Below are 25,143 nucleotides of genomic sequence, written 5' to 3'. Positions count from 1 at the left end.
GGTAGACCCAGATCTATTGATTTGTAGTCCAAAGGCCAGGCAGCAAAAAACCCAACCCTACCCCTTCTTTGCATCTACTGAAACCAAGAAAGCCTGGAATAATCAGGAGTGAATTTTAGTGCAGGACTATGAACTCTATTCAGTTTTGTTACCCAGAGGACCTTTCCTTTAGCCAACCCAGACTGTGGAATAGCCTGCCAGAGGAGATTCGTCAGCTTAATACTGCTCCTGAGTTTAAGACAGCCATAAAGACTATAGACTCTTCCAGCAGGCCTACCCAGATGAATTTTAAACCTAAGAATTTTAAGATGTTGTGATTGTTATTTTAATATTGTATTGGTTTTATACGCTCTTTTAACTAGTTTTATGTATTGTATTGTATTTAATGTTGTTCCCCACCTTGATGCAGAGGGAGAAGAGGGTAAGAAATTTATTATTATTGTTATTGTTATTATTATTATTATTATTATTATCATAAAAATAAATCTCTGGGCTGGCAGTTCTTTAACTGAAATATGTGTCTTTTGCAGCAGGCCCAGGTAGTGGACATTAGAGTTCCAGTAGATCCCCAAATCCCCCTGAAATCTACCCCTCCCTGTTCTAAGATGTGCAATTAGCACAGCCATGTACCTCTTGTATGTAATTAGGTATCAGCCTCCTGGCAAAGACTAGGACAAAGGTAGCAGACATGAGAGGTGACGCCATTCCTTCCTAAAGCAACTTCACATGCTTCCTTAGAGACACACACCCCCGACCCCCAAACTCACTATTTTAAGGCCAGAACCCATGGGTCTGTGCCAGAGGTATATACATACTTCCGGTTCTTAACAATTTAAGACCAAGCGCACAGCGGTGGCCTTGAGTACCTGCGTGTGAACATGACCAGCCTTCACACTGCAGAGCTGTTCATCTGCATTCCTTACATGCTGCGTAATGCAAACGCTAACTTCGTATCTAAGCTGTCTTGTAAAACACAGACCAGATGCCCACCCCTGCAATACTCCACAGCAGTAAATAAGGGAGTGTATGAAATGTACAGCATGGTACCGGAATTCTCTCGCTCCCTATTTCTGCACAAGAGAGAGCTGAAACAGACAATTCTGTTCTACTATGAGAATGATCCCAAGTTGCTCAGAACAGCTGCAGAATCTACAAATGGAAATGGTCTTGGATATAATACCAACTCAGAGACTAAAAACCATCAGGATGAAAACCTAGCCATACTGTGTTTCGGTTGTTTTTAAATACCGCCGTGAAAATGTGGGCTTGAAAAGGGAAAAGAATACACAAGACACCAAACAGTTTAAAGTTCAATATTCACTCTTTTTTTCTTCTCCAAATACAAAAAGCTGTTACAATTCAACTCAACACAAAGCATGTGCAAAGTTACAGAAACTTAGACATTGTATAAAAAGTTACACATTGAAGATGATTCCTCCCTCGTTTGTTTCTCCTCTCTTGTATTGAGTGAAAAGGAATTGTTACCTTGATGAAAATATTAACAGCTGCTGACCCACGGTAAAAAGTAACAGAAAAATCTTTTTTTTTTAAAAAAAGAACATAATTACCATAGATAGCCATCTCTTCTCCCTCCGGTTTTAATAGTTATTTGCAGAAAAGACGGATAAAAACACCTCAAAGACGGGTGACACCAAATTGCAGGAAAGGTTTCCAAAGCGTCTGGGATTTATGATCGCTAGCAGAGTTGTGTGAGGTGGGGGGGGGAGAGAGAGAGGGTGGTAGGAAATCCCAGGAAGGGGCTTTCTGAGGCTGCCCTCCCCACCCACCCCCACCCCAAACTATTGTAGAAAGTGGGATACTAGCATGGATCTTTCTCTAAAAAGTACAAGGACGTGAAGCTGAAGATTCTAGCTCCGCTCGGAATCAAAGAAATTTTAAAAAGTGGGGGGGAGAATATCTTCCAACAAGGAGAGACAAGAAATCATGTAACTTCCTCGTGAGGGGTGGTACAAAGGGAAGGTGACATGGCTCTAGCTGTACAGGTAAAAACGCAGGCCGCCCTCAAGAACTACAGAGAGGAAACAAAGGTAGAGAGACTACTTCCCTCCCGGATCGCCCGAGACTCAAAAATGCCCACCGTCAACTTGCCCAAAGTGGTGGCGGCAATGAGCTGCTCTCTCCAAGGAGGACCCGGAGCCATCACTGAGCACTGGACCCTCCCTGTGAGGTGCCCGAGTAGCTCCCATAGTCATAGCTGCCGTAGTACGGGGGCCACTGGTTCTGGTTCTGGCTCTGGTTTTGATAGTACTGGCTCCACTGCTGGGCGTACTGTGGGGAAGGAAGAGACGTGTCACTACGGTTTAAAGCACTACTGAACAGCAAACATTCCCCACTTAACGCGCTCATTTGTATTTTTAATCCATGATTTAGTCACGGCAGACTGTTGTCAAATTATGGCCAAGTTTGTTTTCTTCCATTCTTGTTGTTTTGGTTCCTTGCAAGCTTTCTCTCTGGGGGAGGCTGCTTCACAAAAACTCTTCCCTGCTTAAGGCAGAAGCAAGCAATATTATGTTTGTGTAGATAGAGATTGGGGTTTACAGATGCAGAACTCTCTTTTCGTCTTACCATCCCGGCAACCCCACGATCCGTAGAGATTATGCAAACTGAACGTGGTTTATTTTGGTTTCGACAGTCCCGGGGAGGCATGTAGGGCTCTGCCGACATGATCCCAACCTACCAGGAAACTTATATAGCCCTGCATGATCAGAATTACATGAAGTGGAATCGTGCACTTTGCTGAATTTATACAGGGCACGGAACGTAGTTTTTGGGGTGCAGAATTTTGATTGAACTGCCGAGTACACACAACGTCGACCAGAACACACTTTGCACCCAGGTTTTAATTCACTGCTCTTCTATCGCATTCTGCCTCCTACCGCTCTCAGGAGCTCAAAGCAAGGATTTCGTTTGACAATTCTGTGAGGTTTGAGTAAGTCTTGTAAGTTTCATAGCTGAACGGAGATCTGGACTCCGGCCTTCCAAGACCAACACTCCTGCCACTATCACCATGTTGACCAGTTTCCCAGGAGCACAAAAGTAGTGATGTTTTCCCCTTCTTCACAGTATGTAGTAGGTACAAAATGCAAAACCCAGCTGAGTATCGCCCCACTGAGAATAAAGCAGCAAATGTAAAAAAAGGACTCCCTTCCACACCCAGACATTCCGCAAGGTGGTCTCTTAATGCACCAGGAAAATGCAGGTTGCTTACCTGTAACTGTAGTTCTTCGAGTGGTCATCTATGCATTCACACATATGGGCTTTGCGCCTGCGCAGAGACCAGACCGGAACCTTCTATAGCTGAGTGGAACGTTTTTGGCGGGAACCCCTCCCCCACGCTACCGTGCATGTCCATGGGGTTCCCGCCCTTACCTCAGTTTACAGGAGTCCGACATTGTGCCCCCATAAACATGAGTGTAAATAAAATAAAGTACATTCCACATATAACTGTGTCATTTATAAGTCTCACACCACCAAGTGGGGATGGTGGGTGGGTTGTGTGAATGCATAGATGACCACTCGAAGAACTACAGTTACAGGTAAGCAACCTGCATTTCTTCTTCGTGGTCTCTATGCATCACACATATGGGCGAGTAGCAAGCTGACATATATTTGGAGGTGGGTTGGTGCATCATCTGAAGATCTCCGAGAGCACTGTCCTTCAAATGAGCAGTCCTGCCTCGCATGGGTGCCCAAACTGTAGTGCCTAACAAACGTGGATGGAGTGGACCACGTTGCAGCTCTACAAACTTCTGTCAAAGGAACACCTCTGCCGAAAGCCACAGATGTTGCGACGGCTCTGGTAGAATGAGCTGTCACAGGTTTCACCAGCTCTAGTTTAGAGATAGAGTAGGCAAGTTCAATTGTCTCTACAATCCAGCGTGACAGACGCCGGCATGAAACAGGGAGTCCCTTATAAGGCTCCCCATAACAAATAAACAATTGCTTTGTTGTTGTTTTTGTTGTTGTTGTTGTTGTTTTTTTAAATTCCCTGTCCTAGCCTTGTAAAAGGCAAGAGTTCTCCTTACATCAAGTGTATGTAAAGCAGACTCTACAGGTGATGTAGGATTCGGAAAGAAAGCTGGTAGAGTGATATATTGGGACAGATGAAAAGTTGACACTACCTTAGGCAAGAAGGCAGGGTCTGTGCGTAACACAACCTTATCTTTGTGAAAGATAGTGTAAGGAGCAACTATCTTGAGAGCTCTAAGCTCACTTGCACGTCTAGCAAAAGTGATGGCTACTACAAAGACAGTATTGAATGTTAGAAGCCTAAGGTCAGATAAGGCCATGGGCTCGAAGGGCTTCTTTGTCAATGCCTGTAACACCACTAATAGGCTCCATGGTGGAACGATACTCTTTACTGTCGGTACCATATTTTTAAGCCCTTTTAAAATCTCCTCGATGTTGAATGCACAAAAGGTGTAAAACCCAATCATGCCTCGATGAAAGACGTAATAGCTGCTAAGTGAACTCTGATGGAAGTGAGTTCGAGTCCCTGCTGATAAAGTGTCAGTAGGTATTTGAGGATTAACGCTAAAGGGCAAGATTCAGGTGCTTGATCGTTTTCCAAGGCAAAAGTTTGAAATCTTTGCCACTTTGCCGCATAAGATTTTCTTGCTGAAGGCTTTAGTGATGCCAAAAATATATGGTCTACAGATAAATCTTTGATACGAGAGGAGGAGTGGATGATATCCTCCATGCCATCATCTTGAGGGTCGACGGGTTTGCGTGTCGAACCCTGCCCTGGTGTCGAGACAACAGTGTCGGTATCGGCGGGAATCTGATGTAATTCCCGTCCGACAGTCGAAGGGCGTGGAGAAATGCAGGTTGCTTACCTGTAACTGTAGTTCTTCGAGTGGTCATCTATGCATTCACACATATGGGCTTTGCGCCTGCGCAGAGACCAGACCGGAACCTTCTATAGCTGAGTGGAACGTTTTTGGCGGGAACCCCTCCCCCACGCTACCGTGCATGTCCATGGGGTTCCCGCCCTTACCTCAGTTTACAGGAGTCCGACATTGTGCCCCCATAAACATGAGTGTAAATAAAATAAAGTACATTCCACATATAACTGTGTCATTTATAAGTCTCACACCACCAAGTGGGGATGGTGGGTGGGTTGTGTGAATGCATAGATGACCACTCGAAGAACTACAGTTACAGGTAAGCAACCTGCATTTCTTCTTCGTGGTCTCTATGCATCACACATATGGGCGAGTAGCAAGCTGACATATATTTGGAGGTGGGTTGGTGCATCATCTGAAGATCTCCGAGAGCACTGTCCTTCAAATGAGCAGTCCTGCCTCGCATGGGTGCCCAAACTGTAGTGCCTAACAAACGTGGATGGAGTGGACCACGTTGCAGCTCTACAAACTTCTGTCAAAGGAACACCTCTGCCGAAAGCCACAGATGTTGCGACGGCTCTGGTAGAATGAGCTGTCACAGGTTTCACCAGCTCTAGTTTAGAGATAGAGTAGGCAAGTTCAATTGTCTCTACAATCCAGCGTGACAGACGCCGGCATGAAACAGGGAGTCCCTTATAAGGCTCCCCATAACAAATAAACAATTGCTTTGTTGTTGTTTTTGTTGTTGTTGTTGTTGTTTTTTTAAATTCCCTGTCCTAGCCTTGTAAAAGGCAAGAGTTCTCCTTACATCAAGTGTATGTAAAGCAGACTCTACAGGTGATGTAGGATTCGGAAAGAAAGCTGGTAGAGTGATATATTGGGACAGATGAAAAGTTGACACTACCTTAGGCAAGAAGGCAGGGTCTGTGCGTAACACAACCTTATCTTTGTGAAAGATAGTGTAAGGAGCAACTATCTTGAGAGCTCTAAGCTCACTTGCACGTCTAGCAAAAGTGATGGCTACTACAAAGACAGTATTGAATGTTAGAAGCCTAAGGTCAGATAAGGCCATGGGCTCGAAGGGCTTCTTTGTCAATGCCTGTAACACCACTAATAGGCTCCATGGTGGAACGATACTCTTTACTGTCGGTACCATATTTTTAAGCCCTTTTAAAATCTCCTCGATGTTGAATGCACAAAAGGTGTAAAACCCAATCATGCCTCGATGAAAGACGTAATAGCTGCTAAGTGAACTCTGATGGAAGTGAGTTCGAGTCCCTGCTGATAAAGTGTCAGTAGGTATTTGAGGATTAACGCTAAAGGGCAAGATTCAGGTGCTTGATCGTTTTCCAAGGCAAAAGTTTGAAATCTTTGCCACTTTGCCGCATAAGATTTTCTTGCTGAAGGCTTTAGTGATGCCAAAAATATATGGTCTACAGATAAATCTTTGATACGAGAGGAGGAGTGGATGATATCCTCCATGCCATCATCTTGAGGGTCGACGGGTTTGCGTGTCGAACCCTGCCCTGGTGTCGAGACAACAGTGTCGGTATCGGCGGGAATCTGATGTAATTCCCGTCCGACAGTCGAAGGGCGTGGAGAACCATGTCTGTCGAGGCCACCACGGTGTGATAAGGATGCAGTCCGACCTGTCCGACTGGATTTTGGCCAGCACCTTCGTCAACAGTGGAAAACAGAGGAAAGATGTAAAGATTTCCTTTCCAGGTTCTGGTGAAAGCATCTCCTAGCGAGTGCTTTCCTCTTCCTGCTCTGCTGCAGAACCTGGAACAAGCTGCGTTTTCTTCGGTAGCGAAGACATCGACAGCAGGGAGGCTCCAGTACCGAAAGAGAACGTCTCTTACTTCGGTATCGAGCTCCCATTCGTGGTCGACATGGAAAGACCTGCTGAGGGCGTCCGCGATGACGTTTTCATTGCCCGCTACATGGGTCACCGTCAGGTGAGTATTTCTCTTTATGCACCAGTTCCAAATCCTGAGTGCCGATCGATTCAGAGGATGAGACTTTGTCCCACCTTGTCTGTTGATGTACGCCACTACTGTGGTGTTGTCTGTTGCGATCAGGACGATTCAGCCCTCGATCAATTGTGAAAAAGTTCTTATTGCATTCTCCACCGCTAGCAGTTCTAGGTGGTAGATATGATGTTCCTTCTGGGAAAAAGGCCAACGGCCCTAAGTTGTGAGGGAGTCGCAGTGTGCTCCCCATCCGATCAACGATGTATCCGTCGTGATCGTTACCGAAGGAGTGTTTCGAAGATCGAAAGTTCTTAAAACCCAGGCTTGCAATATTCTCATTCTAAGTCTTGCAAACCTGATGACTGCATCAAGCCTAATAGCCTCTGAATTGTCCATGCCGAAACCTTTCGGCGGCTCTCAGTAGCGATAGATAAATCTTGAAGGGTGCTCACTCTAGTCGAGGGCAGGTATGCTCTCCCATCTCGAGACGATAGGGTTACCCCTATAAAGTCGAGCTTCTGATGTGGGGTCAAGATGGATTTCTCCTCGTTGACCCACAAACCCAACAAGTCCAACAGGTTGAGGGTGGTTGAAATGTCGTTCTGGAGCGTGCAACTGCTGTCCGCTACCAGAAGCCAATCGTCCAAGTGTAGGAGCTGCAGAATAAAAGTAACCGTTGTCATACGGAACTTCCTTGGAATGATGAATTTGTTTAACTGCTTTAAGTCCATGATCGGCCGAAGACCTCATATTTCTTCGGGACCGTGAAGTAGCGCGAGAAAAAACCCTGGTTGAGTTCCTCTGCGGGTACGGGAGAGATGGCTCTCTTCGATAGCAGAGGTCTGTACCTCCGGAAGCAGAGGAAGGGATGGCGCCGTTACTTTCACCCCCGAAGAAGGAGGAAGGACATCGAGCTCGATGGCATACCCCGAGTTGATGATAGTGAGCACGCAGGAGTCTGATGTTATTGACTGCCATTGATGGTAATGGGGAAAATAAAGTTAATAAGAAAAACGCTAGAGGTTCGGTTAAACAGGTCTGTGCACAATGGCGGACGAAGAAGAACTGAGGTAAGGGCGGGAACCCCATGGACATGCACGGTAGCGTGGGGGAGGGGTTCCCGCCAAAAACGTTCCACTCAGCTATAGAAGGTTCCGGTCTGGTCTCTGCGCAGGCGCAAAGCCCATATGTGTGATGCATAGAGACCACGAAGAAGAACCATGTCTGTCGAGGCCACCACGGTGTGATAAGGATGCAGTCCGACCTGTCCGACTGGATTTTGGCCAGCACCTTCGTCAACAGTGGAAAACAGAGGAAAGATGTAAAGATTTCCTTTCCAGGTTCTGGTGAAAGCATCTCCTAGCGAGTGCTTTCCTCTTCCTGCTCTGCTGCAGAACCTGGAACAAGCTGCGTTTTCTTCGGTAGCGAAGACATCGACAGCAGGGAGGCTCCAGTACCGAAAGAGAACGTCTCTTACTTCGGTATCGAGCTCCCATTCGTGGTCGACATGGAAAGACCTGCTGAGGGCGTCCGCGATGACGTTTTCATTGCCCGCTACATGGGTCACCGTCAGGTGAGTATTTCTCTTTATGCACCAGTTCCAAATCCTGAGTGCCGATCGATTCAGAGGATGAGACTTTGTCCCACCTTGTCTGTTGATGTACGCCACTACTGTGGTGTTGTCTGTTGCGATCAGGACGATTCAGCCCTCGATCAATTGTGAAAAAGTTCTTATTGCATTCTCCACCGCTAGCAGTTCTAGGTGGTAGATATGATGTTCCTTCTGGGAAAAAGGCCAACGGCCCTAAGTTGTGAGGGAGTCGCAGTGTGCTCCCCATCCGATCAACGATGTATCCGTCGTGATCGTTACCGAAGGAGTGTTTCGAAGATCGAAAGTTCTTAAAACCCAGGCTTGCAATATTCTCATTCTAAGTCTTGCAAACCTGATGACTGCATCAAGCCTAATAGCCTCTGAATTGTCCATGCCGAAACCTTTCGGCGGCTCTCAGTAGCGATAGATAAATCTTGAAGGGTGCTCACTCTAGTCGAGGGCAGGTATGCTCTCCCATCTCGAGACGATAGGGTTACCCCTATAAAGTCGAGCTTCTGATGTGGGGTCAAGATGGATTTCTCCTCGTTGACCCACAAACCCAACAAGTCCAACAGGTTGAGGGTGGTTGAAATGTCGTTCTGGAGCGTGCAACTGCTGTCCGCTACCAGAAGCCAATCGTCCAAGTGTAGGAGCTGCAGAATAAAAGTAACCGTTGTCATACGGAACTTCCTTGGAATGATGAATTTGTTTAACTGCTTTAAGTCCATGATCGGCCGAAGACCTCATATTTCTTCGGGACCGTGAAGTAGCGCGAGAAAAAACCCTGGTTGAGTTCCTCTGCGGGTACGGGAGAGATGGCTCTCTTCGATAGCAGAGGTCTGTACCTCCGGAAGCAGAGGAAGGGATGGCGCCGTTACTTTCACCCCCGAAGAAGGAGGAAGGACATCGAGCTCGATGGCATACCCCGAGTTGATGATAGTGAGCACGCAGGAGTCTGATGTTATTGACTGCCATTGATGGTAATGGGGAAAGGGAGGTGGACGTGGGACAAAGAAGTCAAACTCGCTGCTTCTTGGTGAAGTCAGGCTGACGCTTGTCTTGTTGAAATGTAGACTGATATGGCCGCTTACTCTGGAGTTGTTGTTGTTGCTACCTCTGTTGGCTTTGATAGTAGGGCCGCTGCTGTTGTTGTTGAGCAGGCGGTCTTGTTCACCGTCTCAGCTTGTATTGGGCAGGCTGAGCAGAGAAACTTATTTTCTTGGCTATTGTGCAAGCCTTGTATATAGAGTCCAAGGTCTTGTCCGTCTTGCTATTAAACAAGCCCTCGCCATCGTAAGGCATGTTCTCAATCCTGGCTTTGGTGTCATGAGCCAGATTAGCGGAACGGAGCCAAGCATGTCTCCTCAAGGACACGGGTCCCATCATCGACTTGGAATGGCAGTCAACTTGGTGTCGCGCTGTCGACACTTGCTGCCTGGCTATGGCTGAAGCTTCACTTTGGAAGACTCATGCCCGCTCTTTTTTGTCCTCTGGGAGATGTTCCCATAGTGATCCTATTTTCTCCCAGAGGAAGAGCTGATATCGTGCCATGGTAGCCTCGTAGGCTGATGCCCAAAGAAGCAGAGGAGTAAATCCTCCGGCCCGTAAGGTCCAACTTTCTGCCCTCTCTGTCCACGGGTGCAGAATGTGCCTTCTGTGAGCGGCCTTGAGCCGACTCCCTACGATCGAATTAGGTTTGGGATGTTGGACCAGAAACTGTACATTTTCTTCTTAGACTCGATAGAGGGTCTCTAGCCTTTACGATGTGGCTTGAGTCATAGCCGGTGTTTTCCAAAATAATTGAGCCATTTGCTTTAAAGCATGTGGTGCTGGATCACCAGTCCTAATGCCTGAGGCATTCTAAGCATATGGTCAGAAGATCTGACCATATCGTCGGAAGGGGAAGAAGGGTCGTTGTCATGAACCTCATCTTATGGTGAAGGCATCGATGGAGTAGCCGACAACCCCAATTCAGAATCCGATGAATAATTTTCTTCAGGCAAGGATACTGTAACCACCTGGAGGTCTACATGCTCCGTCGGTATCGTGGTAACCGCGGCAGTCGATGCCGATGGCTGTGTACGGTGTCGAGGCGTCGACACCGTGGACATTGGTGGGCGGGCGGTGGAGGCAGCGGTAGATGATGCAACGAAGGGTGCGCATAATACTCTTCTTGAGGGTACTGGTGGTCACCCTGGAAGTGGGCGATATCGATCCCATTCATAGTCGCCACATACTGATTGGGGATAAGAGTATTGAGAAGCTCCTTCCCCTTGACGCCTTGGAATGTGCCTTGGTGAAGGCGGTAGAGGGATTAGTCCCTGAACCTCTCACGGCCTGGTAGGCTCTCGGAAAGAGGCCGCTGAAACCGAATCCCGCAACTCACCCTCCGATAGACTGGGAGGGTGTCGGTACCGTAGCCATAGGTAGCGGCTGGAATCTCGATACCGAGGGAGGCCTCGGTATCGAAGCGGTCGGTATGGCAGGAGGAGTAGAGTGACTCCTAGCCGGTTCCGCCGCTCCATTTCCGAAGAAAATTTGGGAGTCCGGGCCTTTTTTGGAGATTTTCCTGGCCGCGGAACTCGCCAGTGACCGTCCAGGCGTTAGGGGTATCTGAGCCCTATTAGCCGCTCTGGAATATTCAGGCACCTCAGTGCAACGGTCATCAACGGACTTACTGGCTGCCGTTTTGTCGATCGTCGAAGATTGGGAGTCCGGGCCTTTTTGGAGATTTTCCTGGCCGCGGAACTCACCAGTGACCGTCCAGGCGTTAGGGGTATCTGAGCCCTATTAGCCGCTCTGGAATATTCAGGCACCTCAGTGCAACGGTCATCAACGGACTTACTGGCTGCCGTTTTGTCGATCGTCGAAGATTGGGAGTCCGGGCCTTTTTGGAGATTTTCCTGGCCACGGAACTCACCAGTGACCGTCCAGGCGTTAGGGGTATCTGAGCCCTATTAGCCGCTCTGGAATATTCAGGCACCTCAGTGCAACGGTCATCAACGGACTTACTGGCTGCCGTTTTGTCGATCGTCGAAGATTGGGAGTCCGGGCCTTTTTGGAGATTTTCCTGGCCGCGGAACTCACCAGTGACCGTCCAGGCGTTAGGGGTATCTGAGCCCTATTAGCCGCTCTGGAATTCTCAGGCACCTCAGTGCAACGGTCATCAACGGTCTTACTGGCTGCCGTTTTGTCGGTAACGGACTTACTGACTGCCGTTTTATCCATAGTAGGAGCCTCCGTGGCTCTGAGAGCTTTTTCCCCCCAAGATGGAGGGAAGTCGTCAGCTCTGCTTTTCCTCGTTTGTTTTGTAAACGACATGCAATGATGGCAGGCCTCAACGATATGGCCTTAGCACAAACAAAGGACAAAGAGGGAGTGTCCGTCAATAGGTGGAAGCTTGGCCCCACACTTCACACACTTCGTAAACGGGGCTTCAGCTGCCATACAGGCCTCACGCGACCGAAGTCGCTGAGGAAAAATATCTACAATATATATATATATATTTTTTTTTTTTTAAATAAGAAAAGTAGTAAGAAGAGTCTTAGAAAAAGATCGAAAAACGAAGAAGATCGTAAAAGAGAAAATAAAGTTAATAAGAAAAACGCTAGAGGTTCGGTTAAACAGGTCTGTGCACAATGGCGGACGAAGAAGAACTGAGGTAAGGGCGGGAACCCCATGGACATGCACGGTAGCGTGGGGGAGGGGTTCCCGCCAAAAACGTTCCACTCAGCTATAGAAGGTTCCGGTCTGGTCTCTGCGCAGGCGCAAAGCCCATATGTGTGATGCATAGAGACCACGAAGAAGAACTATTAGATTCTCTTTCACCTACCTGTTGGTATTGGTTGTAGTTGGGCTGATTGTAGGTCGGCGGGGTCGGGGCTGGAGCCGGCGCCGGGGCCGGCGGTGGTGGGGGCTGGGTGTAGCTTTGGCTGTAACCGCCGTAGCTCCCATAGTTGTAGCTAGGAGCTGCATAAGCACCTTGGCTATAGCTGGCTGGGGGACTGTAGGGCTGCGTGTAGCTCTGCTGTGGAGCACAAATAAATGATTTAGAAATCAATTTCTCTCTCTCTCTCTCTCTCTCACACACACACACACACACTCGTTATGGCCCATTAACAACTCCAGGACTGCTCAGAACCACAACCCTCTGTCAGGGATGCTTTAGGGTGGATTCCTGCCTTGAGCAGGGGGTTGGACTCGATGGCCTTGTAGGCCCCTTCCAGCTCTGCTATTCTAGGATTCTAGGATTCTAAGACTCAGAGGCACCTTAAACCACAGCTTTAACCACGGTGAATGAGGCTTTCTGTCTAAAGCCCCCGGGATGAACGAGGCCCTCTGGTCCCACATGCAGAGTGGGTTTCGCATCCAGAAAGATCAACCTTTTCGTTTCAAGGCCTCCGTGCGCTGCATAGTTACTTCCTAAAATCCCTTCCAGAGGAAGGCAGACACTTCTTGGGCCTTAAGCTTCCGCAGACTAGGAAGCCATGAACCGCAGCTTGGCCACCTCGTGCACAAGACCAATGGGAACGAGAAAACAACTTGTCTACAAGAAGACCGGCTGCTTGCAGCAACGAGCCGGCGAAAGAACAAGAGCGGCCAGTTCCAGCCTGAGGCTGTATGAACCGCCTCCTTTTTGGGCCTTGAGGCAGATTTCTGCATTTCCCCACCCAGATAGACACAAACCCCACCGCCCCTTACCTGTGGCCCTGGATTGTAAGTACTGGGTGGGGCGCTGGCGGCAGGGGCGGGGGCGGGGGCAGCGGGGGCCATGCTGCTGCTGCTGCTGCTGCTCTTGTACGTGTTCTGGTTCCGGGCTGGGCTGTAGCTGCTCTGCTGCTGTTGGTTATTCCGGTTGTAGTTGCCTCGGCTGTTGTTGTTGCTGTCTCGGTTCCCGCCTCCCCAGCGATTCTGATTGTAGCCACCCCTGTTGAAGCCTGAATGGAGAAGATGCAGGTGAGAGGTAAAATTAAGACCCAATGTTAGAGCACTGCCTTCAGGCTCTGCTGTTCTGCCTCACCCCCCACAGAGGATGTTTTTGCTGCAAGTCCCACCTCTTCATGAGCCTCGTGTGGCGCAGAGCGGTAAAGCAGCAGTTTCTGCCGCCGAAACTCTCCCCACGGCCTGAGTTCGATCCCAGCGGAAGCTGGTTCTCAGGCAGCCGGCTCGGGTCGACTCAGCCTCCCATCCTCCCGAGGTCGGTAAAATGAGTACCCAGTTAGCTGGGGGAAAGGGAATCACGGCCAGGGAAGGCAACGGCGAACCACCCCGCTATAAGGCCTGCCAAGAAAACGTCAGTGAAACCTGGCGTCCCTCCAAGAGTCAGTAATGACTCAGTGCTTGCACGAGAGGTTCCTTTCCTTCCTTTCCTCCCACCTCTTCAGTGTAAGACATGTTGTTATAATTGAATTTCTTTATCAGAAGTATGTTACGTAACGAAAAGAAAGGGCTTTCTCTGCAGTGGTGCCCAGAAGATGGACGGCCCCTCCCTAAAGAGGCTTGCCTGGTGCCTACATGGCCATCTTTTGGTGCTGGGCATTTTAATTCGTTGCAAAGTTTTCAACAGTTAAGAATCTGTTGTTTTATTCTTCTGTGACACAATGGACTGTGCACTGCCCTGAAACCCTCGTAGGATAAGGGGATGTATGTAAATGCTTTAATCAAACACAGACACACACAGAGACACACTCTAAACACGGGTTGCTGCTTACAACCCTGGGTAAGTTTCCAGACACAGAAAAACTATTTGTGGCCATTTCTTGACCATCATTTAGATATTCAGATTTAATGGTCGACCACAGTTGAGCAGAACAAACCACAGTTAAGAGAGATGTCAGCACAGGGTCAATGTTTATGATGAACTGAGAACCAAAACCAATGTCCCTGTACCCAGCCTGTTTTGTGCCATCAAAGCGAGTCTCAGCATCCTTTCCAGGGTATGCTGGAAACAAGCAATACAAACATTCTAATACCAGTATGGCCACTGGTGTAGGCTTACCTCCTCCACTGTTTCCTCCTCCACCACCTCCTCCTCCTCCTCCTCCTCCGCCACCTCTGAATCCACCTCTGAACCCTTCTCCGCCGCCGCCGCTGCCTCCACCACCGCCTCCTCCTCCTCCTCCTCGGTTCTGGAAGCCACCTCGATTGCCCATTGGTGGACCTCTGTTATCAAAGCGCTGAAAGCCGCCACCGCCGCCGCCGCGGCCCCGGAAGCCACTGCCCCGGTTGTCAAAGCGCTTTTCAGGTGGCGGGCCCGCCTTCTTGCCTTCCTCGTTGTACTGTCTCACCAGCTTCTCCGCTTCCTCCCGCTGCACCTCAATGTAGACCACGGAGTCAAGGAAGTCTCCTGACTCTGGCAGCGCAAAGTTGGCTGGCGGACAGGGAGAAGAGACACAGCCAGGTCAGTCCCCAGTGGAAGGGGGGCGGGGAGAGAAACAAGCAGAAGAGGGGGACAAAGGGGTGGGGTGGGGAATTGCTCCAGGGTTCCACGAAGAGAAGCGAGAGAAGAGGAGGAGAAGGAAGAAGTAACACGTGGGAAGATAAATGAGAGACGCACCATAAAACTATGAGCATTGACGCATGTATGCTATTATTTCCGCCCTTCCTGCTACGCTGCCGTCAGGGGAACATCCCGCTGCTCTCAGGCAAAGGAGCTCAGCGATGCAATGCCTCAAACACCAACGTTATCTCTCAAGTCGCATTACAGAGTGACAGGGATGGAAGGGCTGCAGGTCATGTCAGCCAAGTCTTCCACCCCGAATTCCTCCCCATTCCATACCATACGCTCCCATCCATCCAACTTGTCAAAAACTGGGGGCGGGAGAGTTGCCATTGCTGGGTTTAGACACTGCAGAGACAGGCTCAAACCCAATGCTGAGCTGAAAAGTGCACTGGTTGGCTCAGAGTTGGCCGTTCTCTCTCAGCCTAACCTTCAACCCAGGCCTGTTGCAAAGGTAAGGTACACATTTTAAACCCCCTTGTCTGGTGAAGAAAAGGATTCACTTTTGCCATCCTTAGGAACGAGGCACCGGATTCAAACTTCAAGATGAGGCCCTGCAGAGAAGTGAAAAGGTTTTCCAAACTCCTAGGGGCAAGAGCACTTTTTTTAAAAAAGTCCTGGAGCAACCAGGTAGCTGGAACCTTTCCCACCCTGGGAAGACAATATCCGGTTTCAGTGAGATTTTGCCTGCCTCCATATCAAGGCCAGGGGATGTGCTTCGCCAGCAGGGGCTGCCCAGCGGTGATGTAGCAAGAAAAGGATTTCCATTGGGAAAGCACCCAATCCTCCTTTTCTCCTGAGGCGGCGATCCAAGGCACGCCTACTCCCAGGCCTGCCCCCTGGAACTCAGGAGGACTGATGGCCAAGCAAATGTGCGCATTTTCAGGCTGCGAGCCCATTGGCCTGACTGCAGTGATTCCAAGACCTGGTGGTGCAATTTTGCGAGCAGGCTGAGCTTCCGTGCTGGGCGCAAGCAATTAAGGGGGCCAACAGGGTTTCCCTACCGAGATAAATACAGCCTCAATGCATCATGCGCCTTCAATATTTATTTTCCCCGCCGCAAGAGGTATGGGTGGGTATTTATTGGCGCCTTTGGGGGGGGCAGAGAAGAGGAAGCGAGAACTATGGGGTAGAGGAGGTGGAAGGAAGACAAAGGGAGAACTAGAAAGGGCTAAAGGATCACTTTTACACAAGTCCTTGAACTAGGCACGCAGTCACAATGGGGTTTTTTCCCCTTTATAACTGGTGCTACGTGTGTTGGGTTGGGTGTGGGTTTTTTTTTCTTTTCTAGGATCCTACCTTTCATTTCTAACACTGCGTGATCGGGCACATCCTTCCCCTCCTCATCTGTGCGCTTTATTGTTCGATCTTTTAAATCCTCGTCCGTGGGACAAATTACAATAGCCTTGCGTTGGAAACCTTCAAAAGGGCGCATTTTTCGTCTCTGGGCAGATCCATAAACATTTGTCTAGCAATGGCGACAAAGAAGAGGCAAAAAACTGGTTGTTACTTGTCAGTCTGCTTTTCTTTTCTTTTCTTTCCCTAAACGGAGCCCCCAAAACGAGGAGGTGAGATGCGTTGGCTTCCCGCCCACCCAGGGATATAGAAGGATGTGCGTAGATCAGTGGCTGTGTGTACACCCATTTGGGAGTCATCCCCTGACAACTAACCTACCTTTAGTTTTAAAGGCTAAAAACAGCAACACACTCCAGTAATTTGCAGCCTTTTGCAATTCAAATGAGATCTCTTGGGATGCCAGGCTAACAGAACAGAGTCTGCTTTGTTCAGAAAGAGAGCAATTTTCATTTTGAGGGGGAAGCTCAAGAGAACAGCCCTGGACAGCTTAAGCACAAGCAGCAAAAGGAGTGTTCATAATCCATCCAATTAGATCAGCCTTCCTCAACCTGGGGCGCTCCAGATGTGTTGGACTACAACTCCCAGAATGCCCCAGCCTGGGGCATTCTGGGAGATGCAGTCCAACACATCTGGAGTGCCCCAGGTTGAGGAAGGCTGAATTAGATGCATTATTTAAACCTTGGAGGTACAGTCATCCAAGCACTAATGAGGTCTAGCAAGTTGATTTAACAAGACATTGGTCTCAAATCAATTTCCGGGCCTGGTTTTATTTTTTGCCAGAAAAAGAACTTAACAGCGGCCCTGTTGGATCAGATCAAAGGTTCATCTATTTCACCGTTGGATCCAACAAGGGCCAGCCAGATGCCTCCAAGACAGTCAGAGCATGAAGGCAAAAATCCTGCAATGTTTGTCCCCAGAAACTGGTTCTTAGGGGAGGCTGAACATAAGAGGCTGCATCTAGTTATCACGGTAATGGCTGTCGATGGACTTATCCTCTACGAATGTGCACAATCCTGTTTTAAAGCCACTTGAAGTGAAATTAAATCCCTTTGCCACAAGCCTATTTTTGCTCTAATTGAATTAAAAGATTTAATGGAGAAAAGATGACACAGTTATCGGATTCCTATTCATTAAAGCAAGGAACTCGGGCTTGCTTTGATTTTACTATTAAGGCTGAAGAGAGTCCAATTTCTCTCCTCTGCCTCTGGCCCGAGTGATTGCTCTGTCTGAAAAGGAGCAAAACACACTATGTAATTGCGTGAATGGAGTTCAAGCATACCCCATGCTTAGACAGAGGCCTCTGCCACCATTTTAAACCTGGGCCGCCATGAGAAGCTGCTAGAAGCTTCTGCATACCGACAAATTGTAGTCCAATATTGTGTTGCTTGTGGAGCACTTTTTTTAAAAAATAAATAAAATCCCAGCTTTGCTACTTACATCTATTTGGAATAAAAACTGTTAAGACAGAACAGATTAGGATGGGGGAGGCAGAAAGCAAGGGAGTCAGCTGTTTTTGGAAACACGATTAATGGTAGCCTCGCCTGCCTGTGTTTGGAGGCACACTTGCCAACACGGTGGTGCCACAAGCCACCCACCTGCGGTACTTACCAGTCTGAAGATCATTTGCCGAAGGCGTGTCTGGTTCACTTGTACTTACCTTCACCCACATCCTGAGGCCTGAAACCCCACAGCTAAGCACCGAGTGGAAATACCTGCGCCCATTTTAAAACACAACCTGCCGTCTTGTTTTCAATACTACAAATGACGACGACGACCACATGTATAGGGGAAAGGAGGAGGGCTTTAAATTCTCAGCGTAAACATACATACGTGGGCGTGGCTTGCTACAGCTCTTGCAGTGAACAAAAGGACACAGGCTTACTACTGTGCTGCTTCTGAGAAAGAGTGCAGCCCCCCCAGAAGAAGTCAGACAAACTGCCCGTGGAAGGAAGTGCTCCCTACCTGATCCAGGATGTAGTTCCGCTTCTTCCGGGCCGCGATTTGGATCAGGCGGTTCAGGCACTGCGTCGCTTGCTGAATGAGAACATCCCAGCGGCCGGCATAGTTCCGCTGACGGCGGAGTCCCATTACCTGAGAGAAGGCAGGCTGGTTAGAGTAACTCTGTGTGTGTGTGTGTGTGTGTGTGTGTGTGCTTAAAACATTAAAGCCTCAAGTGGCTGGTCTGAAATATTCAAGTGTTTTGCCTAGAAAGTTTCAATGGCACATAAGGAGAAAGAGAGTCATTAAAAATGGACCTCAACGTTTTGAGTTCAAAGTCTTGCTTCGAGTGAAGGCTCACTGAGTAGCTATGGGTAGCAATACTTGGCTTTTACACACGCCTCGAGGACTCTACATACCTTTCCTCGGTAACCCTAACAGCAGTCCTGGGACGTTGGCCAGTATTACGGTCTCCTCAGTGCAGACCGAAAGGCTGATGCTGAGTGAATATCCAATTGCCCAAGGCTACCTAGAAAGGCAGCGACTGAAAAGACGCCGGCCCTGGAGGCTTCCTGCCTCAGAGCTCCTATGCTTTTCCATTACGTGACAAGTTCTCCCTCAGACTCAACGGCCATCTAAAGCACGACTTATAGTGAGCCAATTTCACCAGGTGGTCATGACAACAACAATGCATTCTCGCCGACGTACAGATGGGAAGCAAAACTAAGACCCAATGCATACCTGTACCCACCCCTCGGCTAAAGTTGTGTAGCACCGGTCATATAAGCAGTGCTACAGAAGGAGGCAAATACAATCCCAGCCTAACGCACTCGCAGTCTCACAGCAATACCACCACTGCAGGCAGAGGAAGGAACGGTGTGATGGAAGCATGGATCGCAGGAAGGCAGAGGACGCAAGGGAAATGCAGGAACAAGCCCCACATTGGAAGCAGGCTGATCAGCCTTGGTCCTGCGCGGCCTCCAAAGTTGCCTCTTACCCTCATTTTGTCCATAATGGCATTTGTTCCCAGAATATTGTATTTCTTGCTTGGATTGGCTGCAGCATGCTTAATGGCCCACGTGGTCTTCCCAGCGGCAGGTAACCCCACCATCATCAAGATCTGAAACACACAACCATCACCTTAGCGCTTGCTGTACCCAAACCAGCACCCAGTAGGTGAGCCAAAAAACCCTGTTTTTACAACAATTCAGCAGCTTTGCTCAGTCGGGGTGTGACGCTCCCAAACGACTTGCACCCCAAGAAGGACAGCCAAGATGACTGAAATATCTGGCACCCCAGGACGAGGAAAGACCAAAGAGATCTGACAAGCACCCTCTCTCTCTCAAGAGATTTGATTTTACAAGTCTAACATCCGCTCAAGATTGACGAGTGTTTCTGGTGATGTCGCACTTACACAGCTTCAATTCTAAGGCTTTTCAAAAAAACAACCCTAAAGCTGCTAAAATCTGTTCATCCCTGAATGCCCCCTTAAAAAGAAAGAGCTGGGAAGCTTGACACGACGGATGCCAGCCTCCCCTGAATTTCCTTTTAGCTACGCTGAGGTCTCAGTTGTAAAATCTACCAAATGAGTTACACCAGGCAGATATCAAAAGCGGGGCCTTCTGGGTGGTAGCACCCCAGTTGTGTACTACCCTTCCCAGAAAGGTTTTCTTAGTGCCTATGGGGTTTTGGTTTTTTTTGGTGCCACGTAAAATTCTTGTTATTTCCACAGGCATACTTTAACATCATTAGTTTTTGCTGCTGCTGTTTCTTAGCGATTTAGAATATTTCTTTTTAATGATTTTTAACTCTTTTGTTACCTACCCAGAGGGCATTGTTAACTAGGCTGTTTACAAGTGCTATGAATAAATGGCGTCGGAGGCACTGACTGACATTTTTAAGGATTCCCATTTGCTGCGACCAGTCTCCTTGCATGAACACTACCGTGAGTTCGCACAGACAGGCCACTCGCACGAGCGGTTTTCCACGCAAGGGAGCCTCGGCTTTAGTCGTCAGAGCGGCCTTCCCTGGGGTACCTACTTCACATTCCGCTTTGTTCTTTGGTCCGATTGTCCCCCGAACTCGCTCAGACAGGGGAAGATGCTGGATGAAGGTGAATCCTGGCGGAACTGGAAAGAAGGCATCGTCTCTCTGGCCAAAGTTGAACTCAATGGCACAGTTCTTCACCAGAACATGAGGGAAGAGCGCCTTGCCGCCCAAGACTTCCTTCCGCAGCCGGTACGCCACCCCCAGCCACTTGCCGTTCTTCATGTAGGACATTTCAACATCGTCGCCACATTCAAAGTCCTAAGAACAGGGCAGGGGTCGTTAGCCAGGGCAGGGTGTCCACAGCAGGAAACTCTAGCAAGGTTACACCTTACAGCGGTGAGTCCAACGCCTGAAAGGGCTGGCGTTCTCCCTTCTGAGTTCTTGGAAGACCCCAAGCAGACAACACTTGCCTTCAACATTACCCCATATCTGATCATGCACATGTTTAAACTTCACTAGGTCTGGAACGCCCTAAATCAGCGCAAGAGGCAGAAGCGCGGCTTCCAGAAGACCACACGCCACACTCACCACAAGGCAGGTGATGATGTCATTCTCGGTAAAGGTTTCGCCGTAATTTTCGAACTTGCAGTTGGTGGATTTCTTCCCAGTGCCTCCATAGCCATAAGAGAAAAGTTCTTCACCTAATGAGACAAACAATCCACCAGAGACTTGAGTATCACGGTCACTGGAGACACAGGCGGCCTCAGTGGTGCCTTTTTGTCAACTTAAGCCCATCTACCAACTGTGACCCAACACACAAAGAGGTAGCCTTGTTACCACTATCCATGCTTCCAACAAGGGAGAGGGCCTTTTCTGTGGTGGCCCCTCAATTATGGTACAATTATGGAACCATCTCCCCGATGAGGCCCGCCTGGCACCAACGTTGTTCTCTTTTCAGCACCAGGTCAAGACTTTTCTTTTCTCCCAGGCATTTAACAACATATGTTGAGTTTTAACTGACTCCAGAACCAGCTTTGGCTTGGCTGAGTGTTTAAAAATTGTTTTAAATGTAAGCTGTTTTTATGGTTTTTATTTCTGTATATTGATTTTAATGTTCAGTCTTTTAATCTTTGTAAACTGCCCAGAGAGCTTTGGCTATGGGGCAGTATATAAATGTAATAAAATAAAATAAAATAAAATAAAATAATATAACCCATTTCAATCCCATAATGAGTTATATGTGGGGCTGCCGTTGAATATGGTCTTGAAACTCCAGCTAGGGCAGCAAGTTTATTAACTGGGCCTGGCAGATCTGACCACATCATGCCAGAATTCTTTCAGCTGCACTGGTTTCCAGTCCATTTCTGGGCCCAATTCTAAGTGCTGGTTTTAACCTCGAAAGCTCTTCAAAGGCTTAGGGTCAGTCTACCTGAGGGATCACCTCCTCCCATGCTTACCTAACGCCAACGTCTTCCTCAGGGAACCTTCTCAGGGTGCCCCTGCCAAATGAGTTACACCGGGTGGATATAAAAAATGGGCTTTTTGGCGGTAGCACTCCAGTTGTGTACTATCCTTCCCAAAAAGACTAGCTTAGTGCCTATAGTCTTTTCGTCGTTGCTTTTTCAGTGCCAGGTGAAGATATCGTTATTTCCCCAGGCATACTTTATGATCATTCGGTTTCACTGTTTATGCTTATTAGTGATTTATTTATTTATTTATTTTATTTAGGCATTTCTATGCCGCCATTCAGCCAAAAAAGGCTCTCACGGCGGCGTACAAAAGTATTTCTTGACAGTCCCTGCCCACAGGCTTACAAACTAAAAGACATGACACAAAAGGAAAGGGGATTGGGAGGGAGGAGGAGGGGGAAAAGGAAAGCAAACTCAGGCACTACAATCTTAGTTGCAAAGTTCAGCAGTTAAAGTTGACAGCAGGAGGGAGGGGCCTCTCAGCTGGAGCTGGAGCAGGCACAATGGAGAGGTGCCTGGCTGCTGCTTCCTCCCCCACTGGTGGTCTCTGCAGAGACAGTTGGTAGCAGGAGGGAAGGGGCTCTCAGCTGGACCCAGGCACGATGGAGAGGTGCCTGGCTGCTGCTTCTCCCTCAATGGTGGTCTCTGCAGAGCAGTTGGTGGCAGGAGGGAAGGGGCTCTCAGCTGGACCCAGGCACAATGGAGAGATGCCTGGCTGCTGCTTCCTCCACCACTGGTGGTCTCTGCAGAGACAGTTGGTAGCAGGAGGGAAGGGGCTCTCAGCTGGACCCAGGCACGATGGAGAGGTGCCTGGCTGCTGCTTCCTTGGTATTCATTTTGTTGATTTTTTAGGATATTTGTTTTTAATGATTTTAACTCATTTGTTACTTACCCAGAGGACATTAACTGGGCTGCTTACAAATGCTATAAATAAACGGCACCGTAGGCATTGGCTGACATGATTAAGAATTTCTATGTCTTCGTACAGGTCAATACCCTGCTCATCCCAGAAAGAGTCCTGCTTCAGAAGTTACTTTTCTCTTCTCCCAGGCAGTTAACAACATATGCTGAGTTTTTAACTGACCCCAGAATAGTTGTTTTAAATGGATATTGTTGTTTTTATGCTTTTGTTGGTTTTAAATGTTTGTATATTAGTTTTTAATGCTCACTGTTTTTAATCTTTGTAAACCACCCAGAGCGCTTCGGCTATGGGGCGGTACATAAATGTAATAAATAAACGTAATAAATGAATAAATATACCCTGATTCTAGATACTAAGGTGTCCAATCAACACAACTACAGGCAACCTCTTTGAAGAGGCCTACCTTCCTGTTTGGGGTGAGGAAGAGGCTCTTCCACGTTGGCACTCGTGGATTTTACAATTACAGCAATCTGCTGCCCAATTAATCTCAGACACCTTTCCCATTGATTAATGTGGCCAACGGACTACAGTGCATTACGACTCCTTAAAAGTGAAGGACCAGGGTGGGTGCCGATTCCGTTGCTGCAGCCCCTCTTACCTAACTGGGTGCTGCAGGAATCCAGCGACCAGCCAATGCGCACCACATGAGGATCCGGTTCAGTGGGAGGAAGGTGCTTGACGGAGATCTCCTCGTTGATCTGGGGACCAAAGGACAAGCATCCAGTCAGGAGAGAGATTGGAACCAAAACATTTAGCTGAAGGACAAGGACGGACTCCTGAAGAGGCGAAGGTTTAGGATTTGCGGCTTAAAGCATGTAATGTAAGACACCTTGAAGCATGGGCAAAAAAGGCAGCACCTAACATTTGTCCAGAAAACACAGACTATGCAGGATTTGGAACTGCTTCAAACATTACTTTATGTATTTTGCGATTCTGATAGCTCAAGTTTGCTCAGTGCCCAGTTAGGAGTTCCAGTGTGCTGGAATTCAGTCTGTATTCAAACCTTGTGCTCGGTCAAATAAGAAATTTGTGAAGCGAGTACAAGGTTTGAACACAGACTGAATTCTAGAACACTGGAACTCTTAACTGGCATTGAACAAACTTCAGCAATCAGAACTGTAAAATATATAACGATGTCTTTGAAAAATACGGAGAGCAAGAGACAGGCAGCAGAATCAAAGAATGACAGCCTTCCTGCAGCCAATACAAACATTCCTTAAATCCCAAGACAAGCAGGCTATGATATGCACAAGCCTGCTTGCCTTCATGCAGGTTGTTGTTATTATTTTCATTTCTATACTGCTCAATAGCCAAAGCTCGCTGGACAATTCAGAACAACTCACAAGATAAAAATACAGCATAAGAATTTAAATATACAAATTTTAAAAGCAATTTAAATAGCTGAAAACAATTTCAATCAAATGTAGGCATTTTAAGAACAACGCTCTCTCTGAAACGAACACCCCCCCCCGATAACGCTACGGTGCAAAAGCGCGCTCCTTTACCTTCATCTCGTAGCAGATCCTCCCACGTCGCGCCCCGTATGTGGCTCGTGCACCTGACCAGAGGTAAGCAAAGCCTTCTATAGTCAGAGGGTAGCCGCTGAATCGGTCACGGGCAATTTTGAAATGCAGATCACAGTTATCTGGAAGGCAAAGCCACAGAAGAGGTTAGAGGAAGTCAGAGTAGCTTTGTTGCAGAGATGCCGGTGGTCCAGAACACTCCACAGCTCTACGTAAGAAGTCAGCGCATCGCTTGAGGGGAGAACATACGTTAGTGATGTTAGGTTAAGAGTGCCACGTGGCACAGGGTAACCAACAAACACCCTTTTCCCCTGCTACAATTGCTCCACGTAGGCCTAGAAGCCAAGTAGACAGCGCAGTGGGAAGTTGCTTTTACAGCCGTTGTGCAACATCCATCACTGAAGAAAGACGCTGACCAGTTACCAGACACGTATGGCAACTGGTTCAGGCCAGGCCAGGCCAGTGCTATCTATCGGATTTTCAGGTTGATGTAAGCATGGGCCGCTCGCTCAAAACATATTTGAGACAAGAAAGGAGGCAAAACAAGACCTTCAAATCCAGGCCTGCCCACAGCTCTGCTGAGTGTTTTATCTCCCTTGGCTGCTTCTACTTCTGGATGCAGAGAAATTAGGCTCTCTCTCAAGTTTTGGCAGCACGGGAAGAGAGAAGTCTAGATTCTCACCTGCTTCAATCAGAGGGCACAGGGCTGGAAATGTGCATAAGTGAGAAAAGGTCATGCAATTGTTAAATTAAACGCAGACAGGCAGCTATATATTATTATTATTATTTATTTGTATCCCGCCTTTTGCCCAATACTGGGCCTCAAGGCGGCCATACTGGGCCTATAGAGAGCTGGATTAGGGCCTACCGCCAGTAAGGGTTGAAGTACTGGGATGACTCCATACAAGGCTCAAACATGCAAGATTAATTATTTTGAACACAATTACTCAGCAGTGCTGCAGCTCCTCCTCTGTCTTCTTTCACTTCCACTGCAGTCGGCCGCCTGCCAAGCAAACCC

General features: G+C 48.2%; 1 protein-coding gene across 2 annotated transcripts in view; it reads right to left on the bottom strand.

The window, feature by feature from the left end:
• Positions 1-1,302: 1,302 nt before the first annotated feature.
• Positions 1,303-25,143, bottom strand: part of HNRNPUL1 (heterogeneous nuclear ribonucleoprotein U like 1) — a 29,373-nt gene continuing 5,532 nt past the window's right edge. The window contains exons 5-15 of one of the 2 annotated variants that reach the window (XM_063140757.1): positions 24,108-24,247; positions 23,201-23,300; positions 20,800-20,912; positions 20,263-20,529; positions 19,220-19,342; positions 18,247-18,375; positions 16,228-16,396; positions 14,428-14,799; positions 13,131-13,366; positions 12,262-12,456; positions 1,303-2,289 (exon numbers count right to left, since the gene is read on the bottom strand). In XM_063140757.1, coding sequence (XP_062996827.1) covers positions 2,161-2,289; positions 12,262-12,456; positions 13,131-13,366; positions 14,428-14,799; positions 16,228-16,396; positions 18,247-18,375; positions 19,220-19,342; positions 20,263-20,529; positions 20,800-20,912; positions 23,201-23,300; positions 24,108-24,247 — 1,973 coding nt within the window. In that variant the 3' untranslated portion in view covers positions 1,303-2,160. The remainder of the gene's footprint in view (positions 2,290-12,261; positions 12,457-13,130; positions 13,367-14,427; positions 14,800-16,227; positions 16,397-18,246; positions 18,376-19,219; positions 19,343-20,262; positions 20,530-20,799; positions 20,913-23,200; positions 23,301-24,107; positions 24,248-25,143) is intronic. The other variant, XM_063140758.1, reaches the window with a different exon arrangement.

Source organism: Elgaria multicarinata, chromosome 13 (assembly GCF_023053635.1).
Source record: "Elgaria multicarinata webbii isolate HBS135686 ecotype San Diego chromosome 13, rElgMul1.1.pri, whole genome shotgun sequence".
Taxonomy (NCBI): domain Eukaryota; kingdom Metazoa; phylum Chordata; class Lepidosauria; order Squamata; family Anguidae; genus Elgaria; species Elgaria multicarinata.
This window is presented reverse-complemented; position numbering and strand designations above follow the sequence as displayed.